The 24,339-nt window shown below is 43.6% G+C and overlaps 1 protein-coding gene across 1 annotated transcript in view; it reads right to left on the reverse strand.

The window, feature by feature from the left end:
- The window catches only part of LOC145399737 (uncharacterized), a 342,222-nt gene extending 318,791 nt beyond the window's left edge, over nt 1-23,431 (reverse strand). The window contains exon 1 of the mRNA XM_080272285.1: nt 23,333-23,431. Coding sequence (XP_080128411.1) covers nt 23,333-23,431 — 99 coding nt within the window. The remainder of the gene's footprint in view (nt 1-23,332) is intronic.
- Nucleotides 23,432-24,339: the final 908 nt, after the last annotated feature.

A 24,339-nucleotide genomic window follows, 5' to 3' on the forward strand; every position in this document is an offset into this window, starting at 1 on the left:
TATAGAGAATGGTGAGACCAAGCGAAGTGTGGGGAAGAAACGTAACATCAATGAATCAACTGTGAGGGGTATTTATAAGAATCGAGTGCCTGTCATCCTCTCTTCCTATTTCTCCCATCTCTCTTGTCACTTATTGCTTTTCTTTCCTTTACAGGTGGCTTTACATTGAGTGACAAGCCAAATGATTTCCTGTAAGCCAAGAAACCATTTACAACGCTGGGTGGTAACCACATAACCAACTCATACATGCTCCCTACGTGTCAGCAAGTGGGTTGGTGGAGGGTTAGTGCCTCTCCCCGTAAAACAAATAACTCAAAGTCAAATGGCCACCCCTTATGGGATTATGGCATCTGGCAATAGATAGATAGATAGATAGTGATCACATCATAAAAAATGCTCATTTTTAGACTATTATATATTAATATGTGGTACAAAAAGTTATCTTAAGGGTAAATATTGAGATCATGGCACCAATTAGAATTATTACCATAGGTTCTTCAATTTGGCTATCACGGTTTCAGCTATAGCACAACCATAGCAGGACCAATTGGGAGTGATAGCCGAGGGTTGAGTGTATATATTATGAACCAAACTTCCATTATGTAGTAGAAGTGTAATATTACAGCACCAATAAAGTGGTGGGGTTGCAATCAACAAATATTTCATTTCCATATACGATACATAAAACAATTCATGCTATGGTATAATTACATTTTCTATTTGTATTATTTATATTATGGTAAGTGACATTACTGAGATTCACAGTTTCACACAACAGTGTAGATATTTAACAATGAGAAATACGCTTTTTAAACAGCACAAGATTGTGTTTAACTGGAGTCTGCAGTGTCCTCTATCGGACACTAGCTCTGAAAGCTCCCCATTACCCAAGTGCGGTGAATCTGGGGGTGCACCAGTCTTCATCTATCGTTTCTGGTCTGTGAAGGCAAGTCCTGTGTTATTTGCCATTCCAAGGATATTAGTGTTGACAGTATTTTTTTTAAGGCATGGAAGAAGGAACTAAAAGCAAGAAGCTCACAAAGAGTGTTCCCTCTAATAAAGAATAAAAAACAAGATAACAGAGAGCCAAATTCAAGATCTGTTCATTTCAAGATGCCTGGACACATTGCATATAACAGAGTGGAGGCCATAGACAGCAGAAATTACAGACAGAAGACGATTCCAACAAATGACCAATTGCATACATGAAGGACTGGGAGTAACACTTAACTCTTGCATTAGTGAGTTAGACAGAAAAGAGATGAGGGTTTGCTGCTAGACAGGGGCTACATACCCCCCACCGTAGTGGTGGAGGGATGCAAGCAGACAGTTCAGTGGAGCAGTGACCATTGAAGTGATGATAGAAAAGAGATAAAGATCCAACAGTGTGGCAGAGAAACAGAAGTTGAAGGGTTAAAGCAGGAGGAGAAGAGCTAATGAGACAAAAAGCATTTGACTTCCCCTTGCTGAGAAGAGCTGCAAATGGGCAGTCTCCACATATGAGAGTTGTACACTACACAGGGACAAATAAAACCCCTGTATAAAGTTAACAACTGTGCAGGGGTATAAAAGGAATGGAGCTGGCTGGACACGCCTATAGTTTTGGAAGCAGATTTTACAGGATAAGTAACTTGATCTTTGCTAGATAAATACCAGGAGAATGAAACCCCAAGTATGTAAAATAAATGACAATGCAGGATTGAGTTCGGTATTATCAAAAATTAGAGCTATTCCCGTGGCAGATTCTCACGGGTTGAGATATGTAAGAAATGAGTTATTGATGCATTAAAAACAAGATTACTTTTACCTCAACCCAAGATATGAACCAAGTCAGATTTTAAACGTACCATAGCCTCATCCCTTGGTTGTTGCAGTAACTGCCGAGATGGACACTGCAGTAAGTAGATGGAAAGGTGGTAGGTGGAGTCATCAGCATATGAATGAACAGGGTTACATGTACAGTTTAGAAGGCCACTGACGAACAGAAGGAAGACAGTTGGTGATAGGACACAACACTGAGGAAGACGACTTTTCGTACACACGAGAATGGTGACCATCTACAACAGCAGCTTGAGAATGACCAGAAAGGAAGCTAGAGATGAAGGCACAGACAGAAGTATAGAAACCTTAAGTGGGCAGTTTGGAAATTAGTGATTTATGCGACCCGATCAAAAGCCTTTGAGATGTCAAGTGCAATGGCAAAGCTATTGCCAAAGTCCTGAGACAAGGATGACCAGGAGCCTGAAAAGAAGGTGAGAAGATTGCCAGTGGAGCATCCCTAGCAGAACCCATACTGACGATCAGAAAGAAGGTTATGATAGGAAAGATGCTTCAAAATTTTACAATTAACCCTCTCAGGCACAGTCATGCAATTCGCATTCCATGTAGTTTGTTACAAAGAAGCACAGTCATGCGAATCGTGTTCCTAAGCAGAAAAAACGCCGTCAAAAGAAAAGTTTTCGGCCGATTTGCGTCAAATTTTGGTGCATTATGGTGTGTGCATCTCTTTTCCGAGGTAAGCGTTTGGCAACACTGTGACTGCTCTGATGAGACAATGCGTAGCAGAAATATCTCAGTATCTCACGACCAGCCAGGCAGGAAAGTAGCGCAGTTGTCAGCGTCCCTTTAACCCGCCCAATCCCAACGTTTTCTGGGTAGTGGTATGCCCCAGTCCCGACATTTTTGGACCTTTTTTTTTTTTTTTGGCTCAAACATCCGCTTTTGGTGAGAAACATCGAAAATTCATAGAAAAATCGCTCACCTGAGGTTTAACCCCTTAAACGCGGCCGTGTACGGCCGATCCCCCCCGTGTGGTGGGGTTGTAGCGGGGTCTGAGTACCTGTGGGAAAATATTTGCCAAAAATCAGAGATTAACCCTAGAACATTATAATTTTTATGGCATATAGTACTTACATTCAGCTTTCTCCTGAGACAGATGTTGAGCCTTCGTGGACTACCAAAGGACTTGTGAAGACTTGCAAATTTGGGTAACAAAGTCTTCACTTTCACACCTCCAGAAACCCGGGTTCCTTTCTACCACAGCCTCAATCTGTCACAGTACACTTTATACAACAACGTACAGGTAGTTTGGAATCCGTATTTGTACAATAAGCACTGAAAATAAGGCTATAATGAACGAAGCGTACGGCCGACATGCAGCGCGGCGGCGATCTTCCCGTCACTGAACACACATTTCCCTTTTCACAGCTAAAAACACGTATACTACATTATTTTCCTTCATAGTACTTCGCAAAGGCTTGCTTGGCACTATCACGGCCCTAAAAATCACTGTCACTGCCAGTATTGTGAAGCGGGAATGAGAAAGACCACCGCGGCACGAGTTTATTCTGCCTTACGGCAGGCACTTTATTCTCGCTCCTGTCGGCCACTCGCACTTCATTTCTATCGCTCACTTTCACTCTAGCTGTCAGTTTTTTGCCTTATTCATCAGTGTCACAGTCATTTGTTATAAAAATAATATTTTCTACACAACAAACTGTCACTGTCAGAACATGGAATAGAAACATATGCTTTCAACTTCTTACACTGGAGTGACTGTCACTCTCAATACTTATATTATTACTATGTACAATTATTTACACTGAAATCACTGTCACTGTCAGTGCTTTTACAACTACATACACTAATTTACACTCATCAGACTGTCACTGTCAGTATGTAAAAGAAAACTAAACAATAGTATCACTGTCACTCTCAGTATTATTTTCAAGATTCTTACCCTTATTTTCAATATCTAGTCAGGCTGTGGTAGTCAAAGAAACACGGGTAAGTGCAGAGGGGAATTTTGCACCTCTTGCACTGCAAGGAGGTGTGCCTAAATGTTCTGTCTTGCCTGGTAGTGTGGCTGCACACATGACACCTCCTGAGTGCTTTTCCCCAATTGGCAGTGGCAGGCAGTGGCTCCAGGCGGTGTCACTGAAGGTAGTCCTGACACTGTAGGTGGTCTGGAGGTGTGTGTGAGTGACGCCTGGGACCTGATGGCAGTACCTGCCCAAAACGCCGAAGCAGCTAGTACACACAAGTCTTAGAAAAACGCTGGAGAGAGTAGTTTGCTGGCTTCCTGTTCTTGATCTTATACAGGATGAAGGCGTTCAGCATGCACATATCAAGCAAGTGCAAGAACACCTTCCTGTACCAGCGACGGTTCCTCCTCAGGCAGTCTATCTCTCCGATCATCATGTCAGACTTGTCCACCAGCCGCATATTGACGTTGTAGTCAATCACAGCATCAGGCTTCATCATAGGATCGCCAGTCCTTCTGTCGACCTTCCCTGTGGCTTGCATTTCCCCCTTGTGAACTGTGGTGAGCACATTGACGATTCTCTTATCGTGCCACCTGATCGCCAGCATTTTGTCAGTTTTTTTCAGGTGCACGTCTCCCCGCTTTGATCCTTCAGCCTCGGGGAAGGCAGGGTAGTGTGCCCTATTGCTACGGACAGTGCCACAGGATCCGACGCCGTGTTCTGAAAGGTACTTGGGGAGTTTGGGAGCTGTATAATAATTGTCCGTATACAGGACAGGATTCCCGCCAAAGTACTTTTCCAAAAGCACTTTCACCACAGAACCAGAGAATCCAAGGGGGTCAGTCTTGTCCAAGTCCACATTGCTGGCGGTGTAGATAACGAAGTCTAGGATGAACTCCGTCTTGCAGTCGCACAGCACGAAAAACTTTATTCCAAAGCGGTGGCGTTTGCTAGGAATATACTGCACGAACCGAAGACGGCCCCTGAACAAAACCAAAGACTCGTCAATCACAACTTTCTTGAAGGGCCGAAGGAACATCGTAAACTTATCCTTGATCAGGTTCAGGATTCCCCTCACTTTCCATAGTGGGTCAGTTTGGGAAGGCTCATCGTTGTTCGCAAAGTGAAGGTAAGTCATGAGTTGCCTGAAACGATCACGACTCACGTATTTGTTGAAGATGGGTGTGGGGCAAAGATCGTCAGCACTCCAGTACTCCTCGAGCTTGTGCTTCCAGTTATGTGGCATAAGAAGCATCAAGCCGATAAATACAAATAGTTCCCTGATCGTTACAGGAACCCATGCTGCCATCCGCGACGTGGATGGCGTTGCAGCTTCACCTTCACCTTCATGAACTGCAGCAGATTGCCCCTCGTACCTGTTCATCTCGGTACAAATCTGCTCCATTACTTCGTTATCAAGGAAGGCCAACAGGTAGTCCAGACATTTATCATCCTCTGGGACAGGGAAGTCAGCCTGTATCCCACACCCACTGGCATCAAAGGGCAGATCTTCTGGCACAAAATCTGAGCCCTCATACCACACGAAGGCATCCAGAGTGCCCTGCCTAGGCTGGGAGGTGGTGGGGGCGGCGGGGGGTGAGACAGGCCATGTGGCAGTGGGTGAGGCAGGCGGTGAGACAGTGGGTGAGGCAGGCCGTGTGGCAGTGGGTGAGGCAGGTGGTGAGGCAGGCCATGTGGCAGAGGCTGTGCTAGGTCGTGTCGGTGTGGTGGTGGTGGTGGTGGGGGAGATAACGCGAAGGTTCAAGGTCACTCGCAGTGGCCTGACTGGTGAGTTGCCTAGTGCGAGTAACCTTAGCACTAACTCTTACACTAGGAGACACTTTTCTACTCCTACTAGCACGGACACTGGGCCTAAGGAAACCTCTACGTAAACCAGACTGCTTACTTCCCTTCCAAGGTGGTGAAGGAGACTTTGAAGACTCCGGAGAAAGTACAGCTGAAGATGACGACGAGAGAATGGGGCTGGGAGTGCGTGGCGGGATGGCGGCGGCATGACCTGGTGTAGGGGACAATGGCCGGTCTGAGGAAGACAATGGCTAGGAAGCGGGGTCACCACTTCGTCTCCTCTTGGCCCCCTTTCCATACACTAGGCCCCTTTTCACTGGCCTTGCCTGTTGAGGTGCTGGGCACAGGAATTGTCACTTCCGGCACCTCAGACTCAGCACTCGATAGAGTGTCTGACTCGGCAAGGCTAGATAACACACCGACGTCACTACCATAATCCATTGACACTTTCAACAATTCAATCCCTATAGCCGAGTCACTAAGGCCCTTAGCAGCTCCTTGTAAGGGTTTGTACGGGGTGGAGGTCACAAAGCCCTTTTTCAGAGGGCTGGAAGGCACAGATTCGGAAGAGCTTGAGTTTGACATGGTGTCACCTTCAAAGATTCTGGTAGACTGACGCTAAACAGGGGCAAACCGCGGGAAAAAATGCTAGTGTGACAACTGGGGAAACAAGCGTTTCCAATTAGCATAAAGTGCTTGCGAGAGGAAGGCGCAGATTGACAGGTCTGAGCTGTCCGCGCGCTGCCATATCGCACGACGAGGGAGGGCCAGGCAGCGGTGCGTGGGTGGGTAAAAAAAAAATGGTACTTGGCAACAACCGAGGTCAGTAGTACAAAGGTCAAGTGTGCTAAAAGTAGCCAAAGGGTGGCGGTACTGATAGACAATACCAGCTGGAGCCTGCTTGCCCGCAGTTATTCAAAATTTACTAGAATCGCAAACGCGACAATCCGCCGTTGTGTCCTTTTCCCCGAGTGTCGCAAACGCAACAATCTGCGTTTAAGGGGTTAAAATACTCGATCTAGGTACGAGTACCTTCTTACCTGACTGGGTTTTCTAACAGGCTGGCACCAAAGAAAACGAGTTCTATGGGAGGGTAACTATTTTATCCACTCATAAGCAGTATTTATTTATTTACTTGGTACGAATTTATATGTAGTACAAGAGTATATTGGTTTTCAAACAGTAATATAGGCATTATAAGCATTGTTTCACTCACTAACTCATCACCATTCATGACCTTTTTTTCCCACATTACCTGATCATCATTTCTGACTGTTTCTTCCTCTAATGCTATGTAAACTTTGTCTCCGGGACGCGGCGGGTTAAACCCGCCATTTTCCCCCTCCCACCCGAGGCAGAAGCCATTATTGAAATATTGTGATTGTACAATGTTTTTGACTATAATGTGAAGTGATTGTGTCTATGGAACATAGATATATTGTCTGTAAATCATTGGGGCCCGTTATCAGACGTTAAGCCTACAGGCAGGAGTGTGATTTGTTATAACGGGGTTTCCACTCTGCTTCACCCTGCCCATGATGTGAGTATTTTTCCTTTATATAGTGAAGCCAATACTTATATTTGTGAAACATAGAGTGCCTGGATTGGTGAAAAAAATGACCTACCATAGCAGGCATTATGCACTCCATAGAGATATGCAACAGTCGCTAAGGAAACAGACGGTCACATACGCCATAGAGTCGGGAATAATAGACGAGGTTGGGATGGAATCATGTGATAGTGTTTTATATTGCGTATGGTTTAGCGTGAAATATACATATAAAATAGTGCAGCGAGTGTTCACAGAGGAATATTTCATGCATTGACTGACTTAGCTAAAACATAGAGCAAGTGTCAGAGACAAGAAATATGCCACAGCCACATATACATACGTATGTCGTGCAGCAAATGTTCGTGGAGAAATCTATTGTGTGCATCGCATGTGTTTTAGGCAAATGTATCGCGAGAAGAAAATACGCCACAGCCACAGACACAAACATATGCACACACTCTCACACACACACACACACACACATACACACACACACACACACACACACACACACACACACACACACACACACACACACACACACATATACACCACACACACACACACACACACACACACACACACACACACACCCACACATGCTCACACACTACATAACTCCTCATCTTCAAGCTACTGCCAGCATCTCAACACCTCTGGAGGAAGTGAGTTATCCGTATTTTGTTGATTTGTATATTGACCTATTTCTATGGTTCAATATTTTTTATACAAATAAGTAATGTTTTTTTACATACACACATATGAGATGGAAGAAAGTTCAGCTTCAGTATCAGAACCTAGCAAAAAGACTAGTGGTCATGTCAAGTTTCTGACAGCACTATCAAAAACCTTATGATAGTTTACGTGTATACTTTGAGTAAAAAAAGAAAATAATAAAACGTAACGAGCGAAAATATGTAGCCGTGGGTGAGGCAGGGAAAGAATGTTTTTTATCTCACGGGCGAGTGAGGAGGAGTACTCTACGTTTGTCGTCCAATTACTCCAAAACTATTGGACGTATCGATCTCCCATAAGAACCGTGATAAAGAGAAGTAAATTCTATGTATGTTCATTTGCAGAATATAAGCCTTTGCGAGCATTTTCTGTTGGAAAAGTTAGGGGGAAAGACTGTTTTGGTAAAGCTGAAAGCACTTGGAGGAGTAATCTAATTTTGTCGGTCAATTACTCGAAAATATTGGACGTATCGATTTCCTGTAAGAACCATGATAAAGAGCAGTAAATTCTACGTATGTACAAGACATAACAATGTAATATCTATTATAAGAATTCATAGTTACGTAGGCGGGAATATTCCGTATGCTATGTGCATATCATGAAAGTGACGTACGGACGTGAGTTCCCAGTCGTTTTTGGCGATTTACTTGAAAACTATGTGGCGTATCGAAACCATTTTTAGGTCACTAGAAAGCTTGTGAAATTCTGCATAATATTATGCAATAGTTCAGAATTAGAGCACCTTGAATTTTTTCAAAAATGGCTTTCAGTTTTTGGTTATTTTCTCGAACAATACAAATCATATCACAACAGGATTTGTCTCTTTAGAAAGCTGATGAAATTCTTTATCAAAACTTCTAATAACATTTTCCTGTATGATGGAAAATATTCGAATGGTGATGTTGGGAAGTGAATGTGATGTGGAGAAATGTTTATTCACGGCCGCCTAATGTTGTTTTATTCGTGTTTTCCTTTTTTTTGTGGTGCTTATCAGCTAGAACAAACATTGATAAATAAGATGACATGGGTTTCATGGCAGTATATTGATGTTTGGGTGGCGAAAATAAGGAGAGAATACGTGTTATTTGTTGCGCGTGGGCAGCCGGGCCGAGAGGCTTCACAGAAAAAATTGTGCACCGGAAAACTTACTGAAACTTATCGTGCACAAGAGGGTTAAGAACAGATTCAAAAATTTTAGAAATGCATGATATTAATGCAACTGGGTGATAGTTAAAGAGCTAGGAATGGTCACCCTTCTTTGAGACAGGCTGAATGAGAGCAAACTTCCAGCGCGAGAGGTACAAGTTCACAGACAAAGGCAAAAGAGTTTACCTAGGCAGGGTGTAAGCACAGAGACACAGTTCTTGAGGACAACAGGAAGGACCCCATCTGGCCCATATGCCTTGTTCGTACTGAGGCCAGTGATGGCAGGAAAGACAACGTGTGAATAAAATTTTAATGTCAGGCATGAGGAAGTCAGAAAAGGGAAGTAATGGAGGAACAGCACCAGAATCATCTGAGCTGGAACTGGAGGAGAAAGTCTAAGCACAGGTACATTGTTAGGTGTGATGTTTGCAGTATAACTGCGTTCATAACTGCTGCCAGTAATGAGCATGGTGGTGGATTTGGCTGGAGCGACTGTCAAGCCCTCAACCCATGCCTGAACTGTGGCGAGGTAGTTTTGCTGTAGTATGCAGGTTGTGTTTAAAACGAGGTGCATGCTTATGGTAGTTTTGTTGTAGTGTGCTGGCTGTGTTTCCAAAGAGATGCGTGCTCATGGTAATGTCATCTACATGAGGCACAGTTTGCAGGCAGCTGAGGTGAGGGGATATCACACATGTACAGGCTGAAAAATGTGGGTGAAAGAAAGGAGTCTTGTGGAACTCCATTAGAGAAGCTTTGTGTTCAAGACAATTTGCCCTGGAGTATAATGTGCTTTTCAACCAGAAATGCAACTGTAAAGTAAAGCATTTGGCATTGTTCTAAGTCTTTGTGTTGTAGATTTTGATGATTAGTTTGTGTCAGGGAATGACATCAGAGGCTTTACTAATGTCTATTGTTGTAAGATGTGTACACTGTGCAGGTCATGCAGAGCTGATGTGATCACATGCGGATTGTGCAAGGTTGGTTAGTAAGGTGTCTGTGGAGTGCAGTGCTCTAAAGCCATATTGTGATGCTGCATGGAACATGAGCTGTAACTGCTAAGAATTAAGCAATCAGCATAGTATTTTGGATGGAGTGATATGTAGTTCCATGGGTCTGTACGATTAAGGATGAGTCAATTCCTTGTTCAACTTAAGGATAGCGATGACTGTTCACGGTTTCCAGATGCTGGGAATGCTACAATGTGTGTACGGGAAGTTGTTGATGTTTATGAGGGTTTGGATGCTGGGTAGTCCCATTTCAGACGTAGGTTGCTGATGCCGCTCAGCCACATGCTTGTAGAGATTTCTGCTGTCTTCATAAAGTTCCATTCTTCTGGCATGAAGAGGATTACATTATAGTCAAGTCAAAAGGACTGCCTACACATAGAAGATTGTTTTTCAGACTCAGTGCATGTTGACGTAAGGAGACTTATGCTTATATTGTGATCCAAGTGTACGTCTGCTTCTTCTTTGTAAAACGGGATGTGTTGGTGACATGTTTATGATGTGATCCAAAAGTATGCCTCCTTCTTTGTAGGACGGGATGTGTTGGGTGTTGGAGGTGGCAGGGGCATGTGTCTTGGTGGTGTCTGTTTGTGAATTAAGGATACAGTAATCCCCCATGTATTCGGTCATGCAGTATCTGGACCTGTTCATTATCTGGATACTGGACCCTGGCTCTATTAACCCCTTAAGTCCTAATCGCATCAATCGATGCGATTTGAGTTTCATGCCATAATGCCTAATCGCATCAACTGAACGTGGCCTGTAAAAAACTGCGGAGCACTTGCTCCACCCTGATTATGACGTACATGGCTTCGGGCCAATGAGAACTCACCCCTGACGTGGCATTAGGGGGAATCAGACCAATCCAGGCGGTAGGGAGGACACCCCCCTCTCGGTCGCCTCCGTGTCACCCTCCACTCCACTCCCTCATGCCCTCCTTGTGCCCCATTACTCTCCCACCCCTCCATGCAACTGCATCTCTCCTTCCACAGCAACCTGCATCCCTTCCCATCCTCTCTTGCCCCTCTTCCCTCCCTGCTAGGCTCATCCCCCCCCCACAACCCCACCCCATCTCTCCCTCCTTATCCCTCACTACCCCTCCAACCCCCAACAGGTCCCCGAGTGTCAGGCCTGATGTACGTACCTGCTTCATATTATTTATACTTCTTTCCAAATTTTTACACTTCACTCTGTTCATTTCTCACTTCGTACCTACCAGATTCTGTACATACGTAGTTGGAGAATGCTGTATGTTGTACTACATACGACGCCTCTTTTTTTTTTTTTTTTTTCTTTCCCTACCTGCCCAGATTAGCACCTCTGAGTAGTGTCCGACTGTGTTAGTTTTCAAAAGACTATGAGGCCTTGTAGGGCTACTCCCCACACCTGTTTCATCTCCCCACACATACAAACACACCTGTTTTCATGGCTGGTGTGATCAATTCCAATGAAATGGAGAGTTTCCACAAGAGAATTTGGTTGTTGCTGGAACTGTAATGATAAGTGTGATGAAGTGTAATGATAATGTGATAATTGTAATGGTGTGATAAATGTGTAATGAGAAGTTGGGAGAATCAAAAGAGAAATTGAAAACAAATTACTCCTTTTTTTTTTTTCCCTTTCTTATGCATGCATTTATAGCATTATTCAACTTCATTTTGATGTCCTTGATAGTTATAAACATTTATATGCATCTGTGTTAGTTTTGGAATGACTATGAGGCCTTGTAGGTAGCGGCTACTCCCCACACCAGTTTTATCTCCCCACACCTACATACACACCTGTTTTTATGGCTGGTATGACAAACCCCATTGAAATGGAGGGTTTCCACAAGAGAATTTGGTTGTTGCCAAAATTATTCTCCCCAAGCACCACCAAGGCCTTGTAGGCCTACTCCCCACACTAGTTATCTCCCCACACCTACATACACACCTGTTTTCATGGTAGATGTTACAGAACACAATGAAGCGCTTTCTTTTCATGCGAAAAAGCGGGTTATTTCCAACCCCCGTACCTATAGGCCTACTCTCCACAGCCTACTTTATCTCCCCACAGTCTAGTAATCTCCCCACACCTACATACACCTGTTTTCATGGTTAGTGTGACAAAACACTTTGAAATGACCTGTTTCAATAAGAAAAATAGGTAGTTATCAAAATTTTCATGTTTTCGATTTTCAAGAGGTAACTATCATAAACTTTTTTTTAACTCTGACGCGCGATTGTGTGGTAACCATTAGGCCTAGGGGGGGTACGGATTGTGTTGTCAGGTGAGTAAATTCTTCCTCTTTAGCCAGAACACAGTCAATTTGCCCTTGGTGAAAGTCGCCAAAACACTCCTGCATTGCGGTTGTGGGAGGTACCTGCCTGAAACAATTGCGGTCTTAAGGAGTTAAACAATTACCCAAATTTACTTGCTATTATCAGGACATAAATGTCATCGAGAACTTCAGCAGGCCAGCTGCCATGTTCAAACATTCAGTATTGTGGCCGTTGGGGTCTAGCCGTGAGCGGGAAATAAGCCGTAACCCACAACCTGAGCTAAAATGTCTGTCTGCCTCTGTATTGAATGGTCAGAGTTGCGTGCTGGTCTGATCACTCCCAATGAACCTCCAGCACCCGAGTAATACTGTACTGACCATAACACACAAGTGGTGTCAAAACGTCTGTGCACATCCCCACTGAATGTCCAAAGTCACGCTGCCACCAGGATAAGTCTTTCCCTACAACCACAGCGCATCGAACACAAACCACAAGCCACAAGTACATGTTCACTGACAGTGGCCATCCACCTCTCTACCAAATATCCAAAGCTGCCTAGTCGCCAGTTGTGTTTCCAGATAGCCACCACATGTCAAACAGACCACAAGCCATGGGCAAATGTAGGGTAAAAGCACCCATCCACCTCGTGACACTCCTCCATACCTCCCATGCTCCTTGCCTTGCTAGCCAGGCCTCCCAGCTCTCCCCTCACTTCCTCAGCCCCTCCCCTCCTTTACGCTGAAAGCACTGACCTGTGACATTTTAAAGTATTTGGCAATTTATTCAAATACTATTGGTCATGTCAAAATTCCACAAAATCCACGAGAAAGCTCATGAAATTCTGCATCTCAACATATCCCTAACTCTTGCAAGATGCAGGCAAAATTTTGCACTAGGATGGTGGGAAAATATATGAAGGTAAGTTTTACTCTTGAACATCATTTTATTCTCACTCCCCGGAAAACAAGTAGCTAAAAAGACAAACAATAAGCCTCGGACAAGGACTGACCAAAAGATGACGACCAAGGACCGGACAAAGAACATGGTAATCGGAACATGGAATGTAAGGGGAGCGAATGATGAGGTGAAATAGAGAGAGATTGTCCAGGTGCTTGAGGGTGCGAAAGTTGATGTATGTGGAATAACTGAAACGAAATGGAAAGGTGAGGGTATGAGAGAATGGGAGTATGGATGGGATATATGTGCAGGAGTAAGTGAGAATGAGAGGGCAAAAAAAGGAGTATGTATAGTTGTGAGTAAAAGATGGAAGAAGAGCGTAAGAGAGCATGGATCAGTTGGGTCAAGAATTGTGTGGGTAAGACTGAAAGTTGGAATACAAATGTGGGCAATGTGTGTGTGTATGCGTCAATGCAGGAACGTGCAAGCAAAGTGAGAGAAGAGTTCAGGAAAAATGTGGAAGTGTGCATGGAAAAGTTTGGACGGAATGAGAGTGTTTTTGATCGGTGATATGAATGGTAAAGTAGGGAATGGGAAGGTGGATGGAGTAGTTGGTGAGTGGGGTGTGCCTGCTGAGATAGATGAGAAAGGCAGTGTGTTAATGGACATTTGTGCTGGGAGGGGGTCGGTGATAGCCAATACCCTCTTCAGGCACAAAATGATCCACAGGTATACATGGCGAGTGATGAGAAGGGTGGGTGGTGAACTGAATGAAAGGAAGGCAATGACTGATTATGTGTGTGTGGACGAAAGGATGCGAAAATGTGTAATGGATGCAAGAGCTTATAGAGGTTGGGGGAGTGGACTTTCTGACCACTACTTGGTGGTGGCCAGAATCAAGATCCAATTAGGATGGAGAAATAGAAGAAGGGAAGGACGGGAAGAAGGAGTATTTGTAAGGAGAGTGGAAAGGTTACAAGAGGATGAGAAAAAGGCAGAGTATAAGAGTGAAGTGGAGGAACAATTGGGCAAATATGAATTGGTGCAGATGGGGGACGTGGAAAGTGTGTGCAAGATATTTACAGAAGAAATATGTGCACCATGTGATGTGGTGTGTGGGATGAAGAGAAGATGGAGGGGTCTGCAAGGAACAGAGTGGTGGAATGAAGAGGTGAGACAGGCTGTGGCACAAAAGAAGAAAGCATACAATGATTGGATGAGAAATAGGGGCGTGGAAGAACTTGAGAGAAGTAAGAGAGAGTTATATGTAGAAAGAAAGAGAGAGATGAAAAGATTAGTTAGAGAGAGAGTAAGAAGGAAGCGGATGAGGAATTTGGAAGGAACTTGAGTGTAAAGTGGAGGGACTGTAAGAAAATGTTCTGGAAAGAGGTGAAAAGAGTAAGACAGGGTGGAAGTGAAAATAGCAGGGGAGTGAAAGATAAAATGGTAGATTACTAGTGGAGAAGGGAGAAAAAGTGAGCACATGGAGAGAACACTTTAAGGAATTGTTGAACATAGAGGATGGAAGTAATGCGAGTATAAGTGGCTGGGAGAAGGAGGGAGGTGAGAAGACAGGAAGAAATCAGTAGGATAGATGTTGTGAAAGCAATGAAGAAAGTTAAATTGGGGAAAGCCCCAGGAATTGATGGAGTGTGTGGTGAAATGCTGAAGTATGGGGGAGAGATAGTAGTAGAATGGATGTGGAAGATGTGCAGATTGGCCAGGGAGGAAGGTAGAGTCCTGGAGGATTGGAAGTCAGGTATAATTATTCCCCTGTACAAAGGAAAAGGGGAAAAAAGAAGTATGTGGTAATCATAGCGGCATTTGTCTTCTTAGTATAATAGGAAAAGTGTATGGTAGGATACTTATAGAGTTAGAGAAAGAACAGAAGAATTAGTTGGAGAAGAACAGGGAGGCTTTAGGAAGGGAAGAGGTTGTGTAGATCAGATATGCATTTTTAGGTCTTTAGTGGAAAAGTTTCTAGAGAAGGGAAAGAAGTTGTATGCGGCTTTCATGGATTTGGAGAAAGCATATGACAGCGTGGATAGACAAGGATTGTGGAAAGTATTAAGAGTATATGGAGTAGATGGGAAGTTGTTCAATGCTGTGAAGAGTATGTATGATGGTGCTAAGGCTGCAGTGCATGTGGATGGTGAACTAAGTGAATTTTTCTCTTTGAAGGTTGGGTTGAAACAGGGATGTGTCATGTCTCCATGGTTGTTCAATCTGTTCATGGATGGGGTAATAAAAGAGGTACAAGGTAGGGTAGTGGATGTTGGAGTGGCCCTGGTGAGAGAGGGTAGCGTTTGGAAACTCCCTTTACTGTTGTTTGCAGATGATACTGTGTTGTTGAGTGAAGACGAACGAGAGCTGCAAGGCTTGGTGGATGAGTTTGGGAGAGTGTGTAAGAAATGGAATCTAAAGGTGAATGTAGGGAAGAGTAAAGTGATGGTCTTTGAGAGATGTGAAGTCAGTGAATGTACAGCGAGGTTGGATGGTGAGGATTTGGAAAATGTGAGTACATTTAAGTACCGGTACTTGGGTAGTGTGATGAGTATGGATGCAGATTTGGAGGGTGAAGTGCTTGAAAGGGTACAGCAGGGAAGAAAGGTTGCTGGTTCCTTGAAAACAGTGATAAGAAGCAGGGAAGTGAGCATGGAAGTGAAAAAGTTCCTACAAGACAGTATTGTGATACCAACTCTAATATATAGAAGTGAAGCTTGGACGTTGCTGGAAGGACACAAGTCAAGAGTGAGAGCAGTGGAAATGAGTTATTTAAGAGGAGCCTGTGGAGTCACATGGAGAGACAGGCTGATAAATAAGGATATAAAGGAGCACTGTGGTGTGTATGTTGATGTGATAGGAAGCGTTAGGAGGAATACACTGAGGTGATTTGGCCATGTGGAGAGGATGGAGGGTGAAAGACTGACGAAGAGAGTGTATGTGAGTGAAGTGGACAGGGGAAGAGGGAGGGGTAGGCTGAGGATGAGATGGAAGGATGGGGTGGAGAGGTATATGAGAGAGGGGGGTGTGAGTTGAGAGCAAGGCAGTGAAATGGCAGGGGACAGGGTGACATGGAGGCGATTTGTTTGTGGCTACCCCGAACGGGATTGAGGCGTCTGGCAATAGATAGATAGATAAGAGAAAATTTTGTGTTTTTATTAGCTTACCTTCTATCTATCTATCTATTGCCATACGCCTCAATCCCGTTTGGGGTGGCCACAAACAAATCGCCTCCAAGTCGCCCTGTCCCCCATCATTTCACTGCCCTGCTCCCAACTCACACCCCCCTCTCTCATATACCTCTCCACCCCAGCCCTTCATCTCATCCTCGGCCTCCCCCTCCTTCTTCCCCCCTCCACCTCACTCACATACACTCTCTTCGTCAGTCTTTCACCCTCCATTCTCTCCACATGGCCAAACCACCTCAGTATGTTCCTCATAACGCTTCCTATCACATCCACATCAACACCACAACGCTCCTTTATATCCTCATTCGTCAGCCTGTCTCCACGTGGCTCCACAGGCTCCTCTTAAATAACTCATTTCCACTGCTCTCACTCTTGACTTGTGTCCTTCCAACAATGTCCAAGCTTCACCTCCGTACGTTAGAGTTGGTATCACAATACTGTCATGTAGTAACTTTTTCACTTCCATGCTCACTTCCCTGTTTCTTATCACTGCTTTCAAAGAACCAGCAACCTTTCTTCCCTGCTGTACCCTTTCAAGCACTTCACCCTCCAAACCTCCATCCTTACTCATCACACTACCCAAGTACTTAAACGTACTCACATTTTCCAATTCCTCACCATCCAACCTCGCTGTACATTCACTGACTTTACCTCTCTCAAAGACCATCACTTTACTCTTCCCTACATTCACCTTTAGATTCTGTTTCTTACACACTCTCTCAAACACATCCACCAAGCCTTGCAGCTCCCCTTCATCTTCACTCAACAACACAGTATCATCTGCAAACAACAGTACAGGGAGTTTCCAAACACTATCCTCTCTCACCAGGGCCACTCCAACATCCACTACCCTACCTTGTACCTCTTTTATTACCCCATCCATGTACAGATTGAACAACCATGGAGACATGACATCCCTGTTTCAAACCAACTTTCAAAGAGAAAAATTCACTTAGTTCACCATCCACACACATTGCAGCCTTCGCACCATCGTACATACTCTTCACAGCATTCAACAACTTCCCATCTTCTCCATATATTCTTAACACTTTCCACAATCCTTGTTATCCACCCTGTCATATGCTTTCTCCAAATCCATGAAAGCCGCATACAACTTCTTTCCCTTCTCTAGAAACTTTTCCACTAAAGATCTAAGAATGAATATCTGATCTACACAACCTCTTCCCTTCCTAAAGCCTCCCTGTTCTTCTCCAACTAATTTCTCTGTTCTTTCTCTAACTCTGTCTATAAGTATCCTACCATACACTTTTCCTATTATACTAAGAAGACAAATGCCCCTATGATTACCACACACTTCTTTTTCCCCTTTTCCTTTGTAGAAGGAAATAATTATACCTGACTTCCAATCCTCCGGGACTCTACCTTCCTCCCAGGCCAATCTGCACATCTTCCACATCCATTCTACTACTATCTCTCCCCCATGCTTCAGCATTTCACCACACACTCCATCAATTCCTGGGGCTTTCCCCGATTTAACTTTCTTCATTGCATCCACAACTTCTATCCTACTGATTTCTTCCTGTCTTCTCACCTCCCTCCTTCTCCCAGCCATTCCCCAGCCACTTATGCTCGCATTACTTCCATCCTCTACGTTTAACAATTCCTTAAAGTGTTCTCTCCATCTGCTCACTTTTTCTCCCTTCTCCACTAGTAATCTACCATTTTTCCTTTTCACTCCCCTGCTAACTTCACTTCCACCATGTCTTACGCTTTTCACCTCTCTCCAGAACATTTTCTTACAGTCCCTCCACTTTACACTCAAATTCCTTCCAAATTCCTCATTCACTCTCTTCTTACTCTCTCTTACTAATCTTTTCACCTCTCTCTTTCTTTCTACATATAACTCTCTCTTCCGCCTCTCAACTTCTTCCACACCCCTATTTCTCAACCATTCATTGTATGCTTCCTTCTTTTGTGCCACAGCCTGTTTCACCTCTTCAGTCCACTACGCTGTTCCTTGCACCCCCCTCCGTCTTCTTACAGCTAGTAAAAACACCAGTAAATATAATAGTGTACATTTATACCAATATAACCAATTTCCGGTGGTATATTTGGTTGTGGAATTCTTTGTGCGTGTGCCACAGGAGCAGCTATCACTCTTGTCACAATGATAACTGATTTTCCAACCATCTTCAAGATTTTTGTGGATATTTGTTGTTTATGCATTGTTTTCTTGGTGTTTAGCATTAACAGGATATTCCTATGTGTGTTTTGATGTCTCAATATGGCAGAATGGCTGGAAAACACTTCCAAAATTTGGAGAGGTACTGTACATACAAGCAGTTTTTATTGATTTATTTTTTTAATGTTTTTCTGCATGGTTTTCTTGGTGTTTAGCATTGCTCTGGATATTCCAACATGTGTCTTGATGTCTAAATATGGCAGACTGACCTACAAAAAGTGCCAAAATTAGAAGGGGTACTGTTCTGTACATACAGTAGTGTATTGGTAGGATATTTTTTTTTTTTTTTTTTCAAGGTTTTATTTTGGATATTCCTATGTGTGTTCTGATGTCTAAATATGGCAGAATGGCCTGAAAACACTGCCAAAATTAGGGTGGGATACTTTACATACAGTAGTGTATAGGTATGGTGCTCTTTTTTTCAGTGTTTTTGTTTTTTTTTTGTATGGTTTTCTTGTTTAAAATTGTCTTTGATATTCCTATAAGTGTTTTGATGTCTGAATATGCCTGAATGACCGGACAACACTGCTAAAGTAAGCAGAGGTACTGTACAAATAGGTTAGGTATGGGTTCAAGGTTGGGTAACCTATAGACAGGGTCTGGGGAGCTGTCAGGGGGGATTCTCGTTCGAGACCACAGCTGCCACTGAGTGACTGCATTTCTAATGTGGTATCATTCTGGAAATGTGACTGTGTTTTCTGTGTTGTGTTGTGTCTATGTAGAGGATGGATGTGTGAATATAAGTGATGAGGTCTCCACCATGCCCACCAGTTCTATTTGTGTGGATGAGTAAGTTGTGTCTGATGCGTGGAGATTTTTGTATGCACAAGAGCTGTTTCTTGTAGGAATGCAATGTGTACATTTTTTGTGAAGAAAGTCTTCAGTCTGTGATGGTTTGCTGCTGAGGTCATCAACATTTAGTTGTACTGTATTATGTTCAGTGTTTTTGTTTGAGCCTATTCATGTCTAGTGTGGGTCTGTGTTGTAGATGTAGCATTTGTGAAGAGGCTGCATTGTGGTAGCAGTGGTTGTGTGTGCAAGGGGGGCTTTTGGAGGGGATGGCAGAAACTGTGCTTGATGTGCATGAAGTGTTTGTAGATGTGATGCACCTGTCACATACCCATAAACTGTGGTGGCATCTGATAACTTTAAGTACTGGCATAGTGTATGTGATGTGGATCCACTCTCTTCAAGATTTGCAATGAGCACGTCAATGTGCTCATTTTTTATTTTTGATGTGTAGGAAAAATATTGGATTAAATGTACTATGACTCTGGGGCATGTGGTGTGGTGTGTGGAAGGAAGAGAAGACAGAGGGGGGTGCAAGGAACAGCGTGGTGGACTGAAGAGGTGAAACAGGCTGTGGGACAAAAGAAGAAAGCATACAATGAATGGATGAGAAGAAGGGGCGTGGAAGAAGCTGAGAGGAGGAAGAGAGAGTTATATGTAGAAAGAAAGAGAAAGGTGAAAAGATTAGTAAGAGACAATAAGAAGAGAGTGGATGAGGAATTTGGAAGGAATTTGAGTGTAAAGTGGAGGGACTGTAAGAAAATGTTCTGGAAAGAGGTGAAAAGAGTAAGACAGGGTGGAAGTGAAGTTAGCAGGGGAGTGAAAGATAAAAATGGTAGATTACTAGTGGAGAAGGGAGAAAAAGTGAGCAGATGGAGAGAACACTTTAAGGAATTGTTGAACGTAGAGGATGGAAGTAATGCGAGTATAAGTGGCTGGGGAATGGCTGGGAGAAGGAGGGAGGTGAGAAGACAGGAAGAAATCAGTAGGATAGAAGTTGTGGAAGCAACGAAGAAAGTTAAATCAGGGAAAGCCCCAGGAATTGATGGAGTGTGTGGTGAAATGCTGAAGCATGGGGGAGAGATAGCAGTAGAATGGATGTGGCAGATGTGCAGATTGGCCTGGGAGGAAGATAGAGTCCCAGAGGATTGGAAGTCAGGTATAATTATTCCCTTGTACAAAGGAAAAGGGGAAAAAGGAGTGTGTGGTAATCATAGGGGCATTTGTCTTCTTAGCATAATAGGAAAAGTGTATGGTAGGATACTTATTGACAGTTAGAGAAAGAACAGAGAACTTAGTTGGAGAAGAACAGGGAGGCTTTAGGAAGGGAAGAGGTTGTGTAGATCAGATATTTATTCTTAGATCTTTAGTGGAAAAGTTTCTAGAGAAGGGAAAGAAGTTGTATGTGGCTTTCATGGATTTGGAGAAAGCATATGACAGGGTGGATAGACAAGGATTGTGGAAAGTGTTAAGAATATATGGAGAAGATGGGAAGTTGTTGAATCCTGTGAAGAGTATGTATGATGGTGCGAAGGCTGCAGTGTGTGTGGATGGTGAACTAAGTGAATTTTTCTCTTTGAAAGTTGGGTTGAAACAGGGATGTGTCATGTCTCCATGGTTGTTCAATCTGTACATGGATGGGGTAATAAAAGAGGTACAAGGTAGGGTAGTGGATGTTGGAGTGGCCCTGGTGAGAGAGGATAGTGTTTGGAAACTCCCTGTACTGTTGTTTGCAGATGATACTGTGTTGTTGAGTGAAGACGAAGGGGAGCTGCAAGGCTTGGTGGATGAGTTTGGGAGAGTGTGTAAGAAACAGAATCTAAAGGTGAACGTAGGGAAGAGTAAAGTGATGGTCTTTGAGAGAGGTGAAGTCAGTGAATGTACAGCGAGGTTGGATGGTGAGGAATTGGAAAATGTGAGTACATTTAAGTATTTGGGTAGTGTGATGAATAAGGATGGAGGTTTGGAGGGTGAAGTGCTTGAAATGGTACAGCAGGGAAGAAAGGTTGCTGGTTCTTTGAAAGCAGTGATAAGAGACAGGGAAGTGAGCATGGAAGTGAAAAAGTTACTACATGACAGTATTGTGATACCAACTCTAACGTACGGAGGTGAAGCTTGGACGTTGTTGGAAGGACACAAGTCAAGAGTGAGAGCCGTGGAAATGAGTTATTTAAGAGGAGCCTGTGGAGTCACATGGAGAGACAGGCTGACAAATGAGGATATAAAGGAGCGTTGTGGTGTGGATGTGGATGTGATAGGAAGCGTTATGAGGAACACACTGAGGTGGTTTGGCCATGTGGAGAGGATGGAGGGTGAAAGACTGACGAAGAAAGTGTATGTGAGTGAGGTGGAGGGGGGAAGAGGGAGGGGGAGGCCGAGGATGAGATGGAGGGATGGGGTGGAGAGGTATACGAGAGAGGGGTGTGTGAGTTGGGAGCAGGGCAGTGAAATGGCGGGAGACAGGGCGACTTGGAGGTGATTTGTTTGTGGCCACCCCAAACGGGATTGAGGCGTCTTGCAATAGATAGATAGATAGACTCTGGGGCCCAGGATTGCACTTACTATCCCTGTCAAGTGTGATGATGAGGGAAATGACTACTGGAGAGTCACTTCCCTTTGTGTTAAAAATGGTGTAGAAAGCAGCTAGCCCCATGATGGAGATGATCCCCAGCCAGGCCTGAGGTCCTCCTCACAGGATGCTGGGTAGGTCAAAGAAGTTTACTCCCAGGCCAAAGTTGCCCCCTCCGGCATCAGAAACAAAGGAAAGGGCAACTAAACAAACAGTGGTAAAGTTTTGGGCCCATGCTTGATACTTTATTTATGGTTCTGTTTACTAACTTTGGAAATGTCTGTCTCACCTACTAGTCCATCCTAACAGAGGTCTACCTCAATGTGGTCTGTCTACCTTCAAGGGGTTTTAAATATACCTTATTAACAAAAGACCTCAAATACCTTTGGACTGATTCAGAAACTTTTTAAAGGTGCCACACAGCCATGCAGTCCACATTTGAGTATGGACACAGTCTATCAATAAACAAGTAAAACTCCATACAGTTTAAATACCATATGGGACTTAGGAGGTGGGTCAGAAAGCTGCTGCCCGCACATTCCAGGTGTTATGTCAGGGTGATGTTAATTTTACAGTTACCAAAACCAGCCAGTCTCATTACCTTGATATTTTTAATCTAGAGAATAAGGAACTCCCTTTATAATTTTCTGTGCTTAATCACTTTTCCCAAGCTTGTTTTTTTTTTTTTTTTTTTTCACACTTTCTGGTATATTTTTAGAAGTACCGGTACCCAACGTTTTCTTTTATTATTATTTTTATGTTTTCCAATGCAAAATACCATGTTTTAATTAGTTTTGACCTTCATTTTGGGGGGAAAATCCCCCTTTTATAATTTTGAGTAAGATTTCCAAAAGTGGGTTTATCCCCCCAAATCAAGATCAAAATTAATTAAAAACACACTATTCTGCATTAAACTAACCTAACCTAATCTAACCTAACCTAGGGCCTGACATAGACCGAGTGCACATTCCTGCACCAGCCAATATGGTGCGACATTCATCCGGTACGGAGAGATAGCCTAACCTAAGCCACTATATGACGACCCCTACAAAATTAGCTCCCCCAACTCAAACTAGCCTTAAAAGGTAAGTCTTGGTTAGAATAGTTCAGGGACGTAATATAATGAAAATCAGTAACGTTGGTTACTTCTAAAGTTATACCCACTTTCTATTTCCATTTTACACTACCATCACAGTACAGTGGTATATTGTCACTTTCCTATGGCTGGTCTTTTATAAGTTGGATATATTACGTTAGGCTGGACCTGGTTAGCATAAGTTATGCTGGTTGGTTGGCTCCAATAGCCCTTCCTGGTCCCTAAAAAAAAAAAAAAAAAAAAAATCAATGAAACTATAATCACACCTATCTTTTCTGGAGTATGGGGATTATTGAAACCATTCTGCACTAACACTTACCCTCTCAACAGCAGTTCCACTGATGGCCTTCACCACCTGCCCCTTCGCTCTTCTCCTAAGTTTTTCTCCATTAAGTTTGCATCCTGGACCTTCAACCATTTTTAAGCTTTGCTGTCTAATCGTCTTCCAATTGAAGTACCCGCGTCAAGGTTATCTAACTAGTACGGTGACGGTGTTTACGGAGGTATTGCCTTTGCAACGGCACCTCCTTTTTTACTCTTCCCGGGGCTGCATTCCTTCTTCTTCTTTTAGTTCTTTTTTTCCTTTTATTCCACATCGGGTACAGTATCTCCTTTTTCTCCTTCAGTCTTGCTTCTTTAAAAAAAAAAAAAAAAAAAAAAAAAGCTCCCTGTTATGCTGGATGATTTTAGTCCGTCCTCTCGTCCTAAGAACACCAGCTACTGAGCGGGGTCCTCTTTCCGGACCGGAAGTAAAGCACCCACAAAGGAACAGGACATAAAAACCAGGCAGTACACCTTAACACATCTATTACCTTAACTCTGACACCGTGACAATATACACAAAGAGATATTGGATATGTGTAACGACAGGAAACACAGAATTAGCCTTTAATACAATGGGTAGGATCTATCGCCAGTGACGCGACCCGCATTCTACCCAATTATGGTAATATTCCCCCCACTCTTGGTCACGTCCTCCCTTAGTGAAACGAACTCAGTAAATAAAACGCCATCTCTGCCAAAGCATATTATTCGGGTACTATAATATTAGTACTAAATTGTAATGCTGTGTTTTTAAGGCGACTTCTCGTCGTAAAAACACGAGCACTGGAAAGGGGTCCTTTTACTAGACCGGATAGGGGGGCGCGGTAGCACCACAGTGGTAGCACAGTGGTAGCGCGCTGGACTTGTAATTGGGGGATTGCAAGTTCGAGCCTCGCCCGGGCTGCCGTGCCGGGAGGGGTAGCTCCCTCCTGTAACGCTAGCGGGGCTATATAGTCCAATACAGGGCTTAGCTCGGGGGAATTCCACTTCTCCCATTTTTAC

Source organism: Coenobita brevimanus, chromosome 50 (genome assembly GCF_032717465.1).
Source record: "Coenobita brevimanus isolate Jiangsu-jjx chromosome 50, ASM3271746v2, whole genome shotgun sequence".
Taxonomy (NCBI): Eukaryota; Metazoa; Arthropoda; class Malacostraca; order Decapoda; family Coenobitidae; genus Coenobita; species Coenobita brevimanus.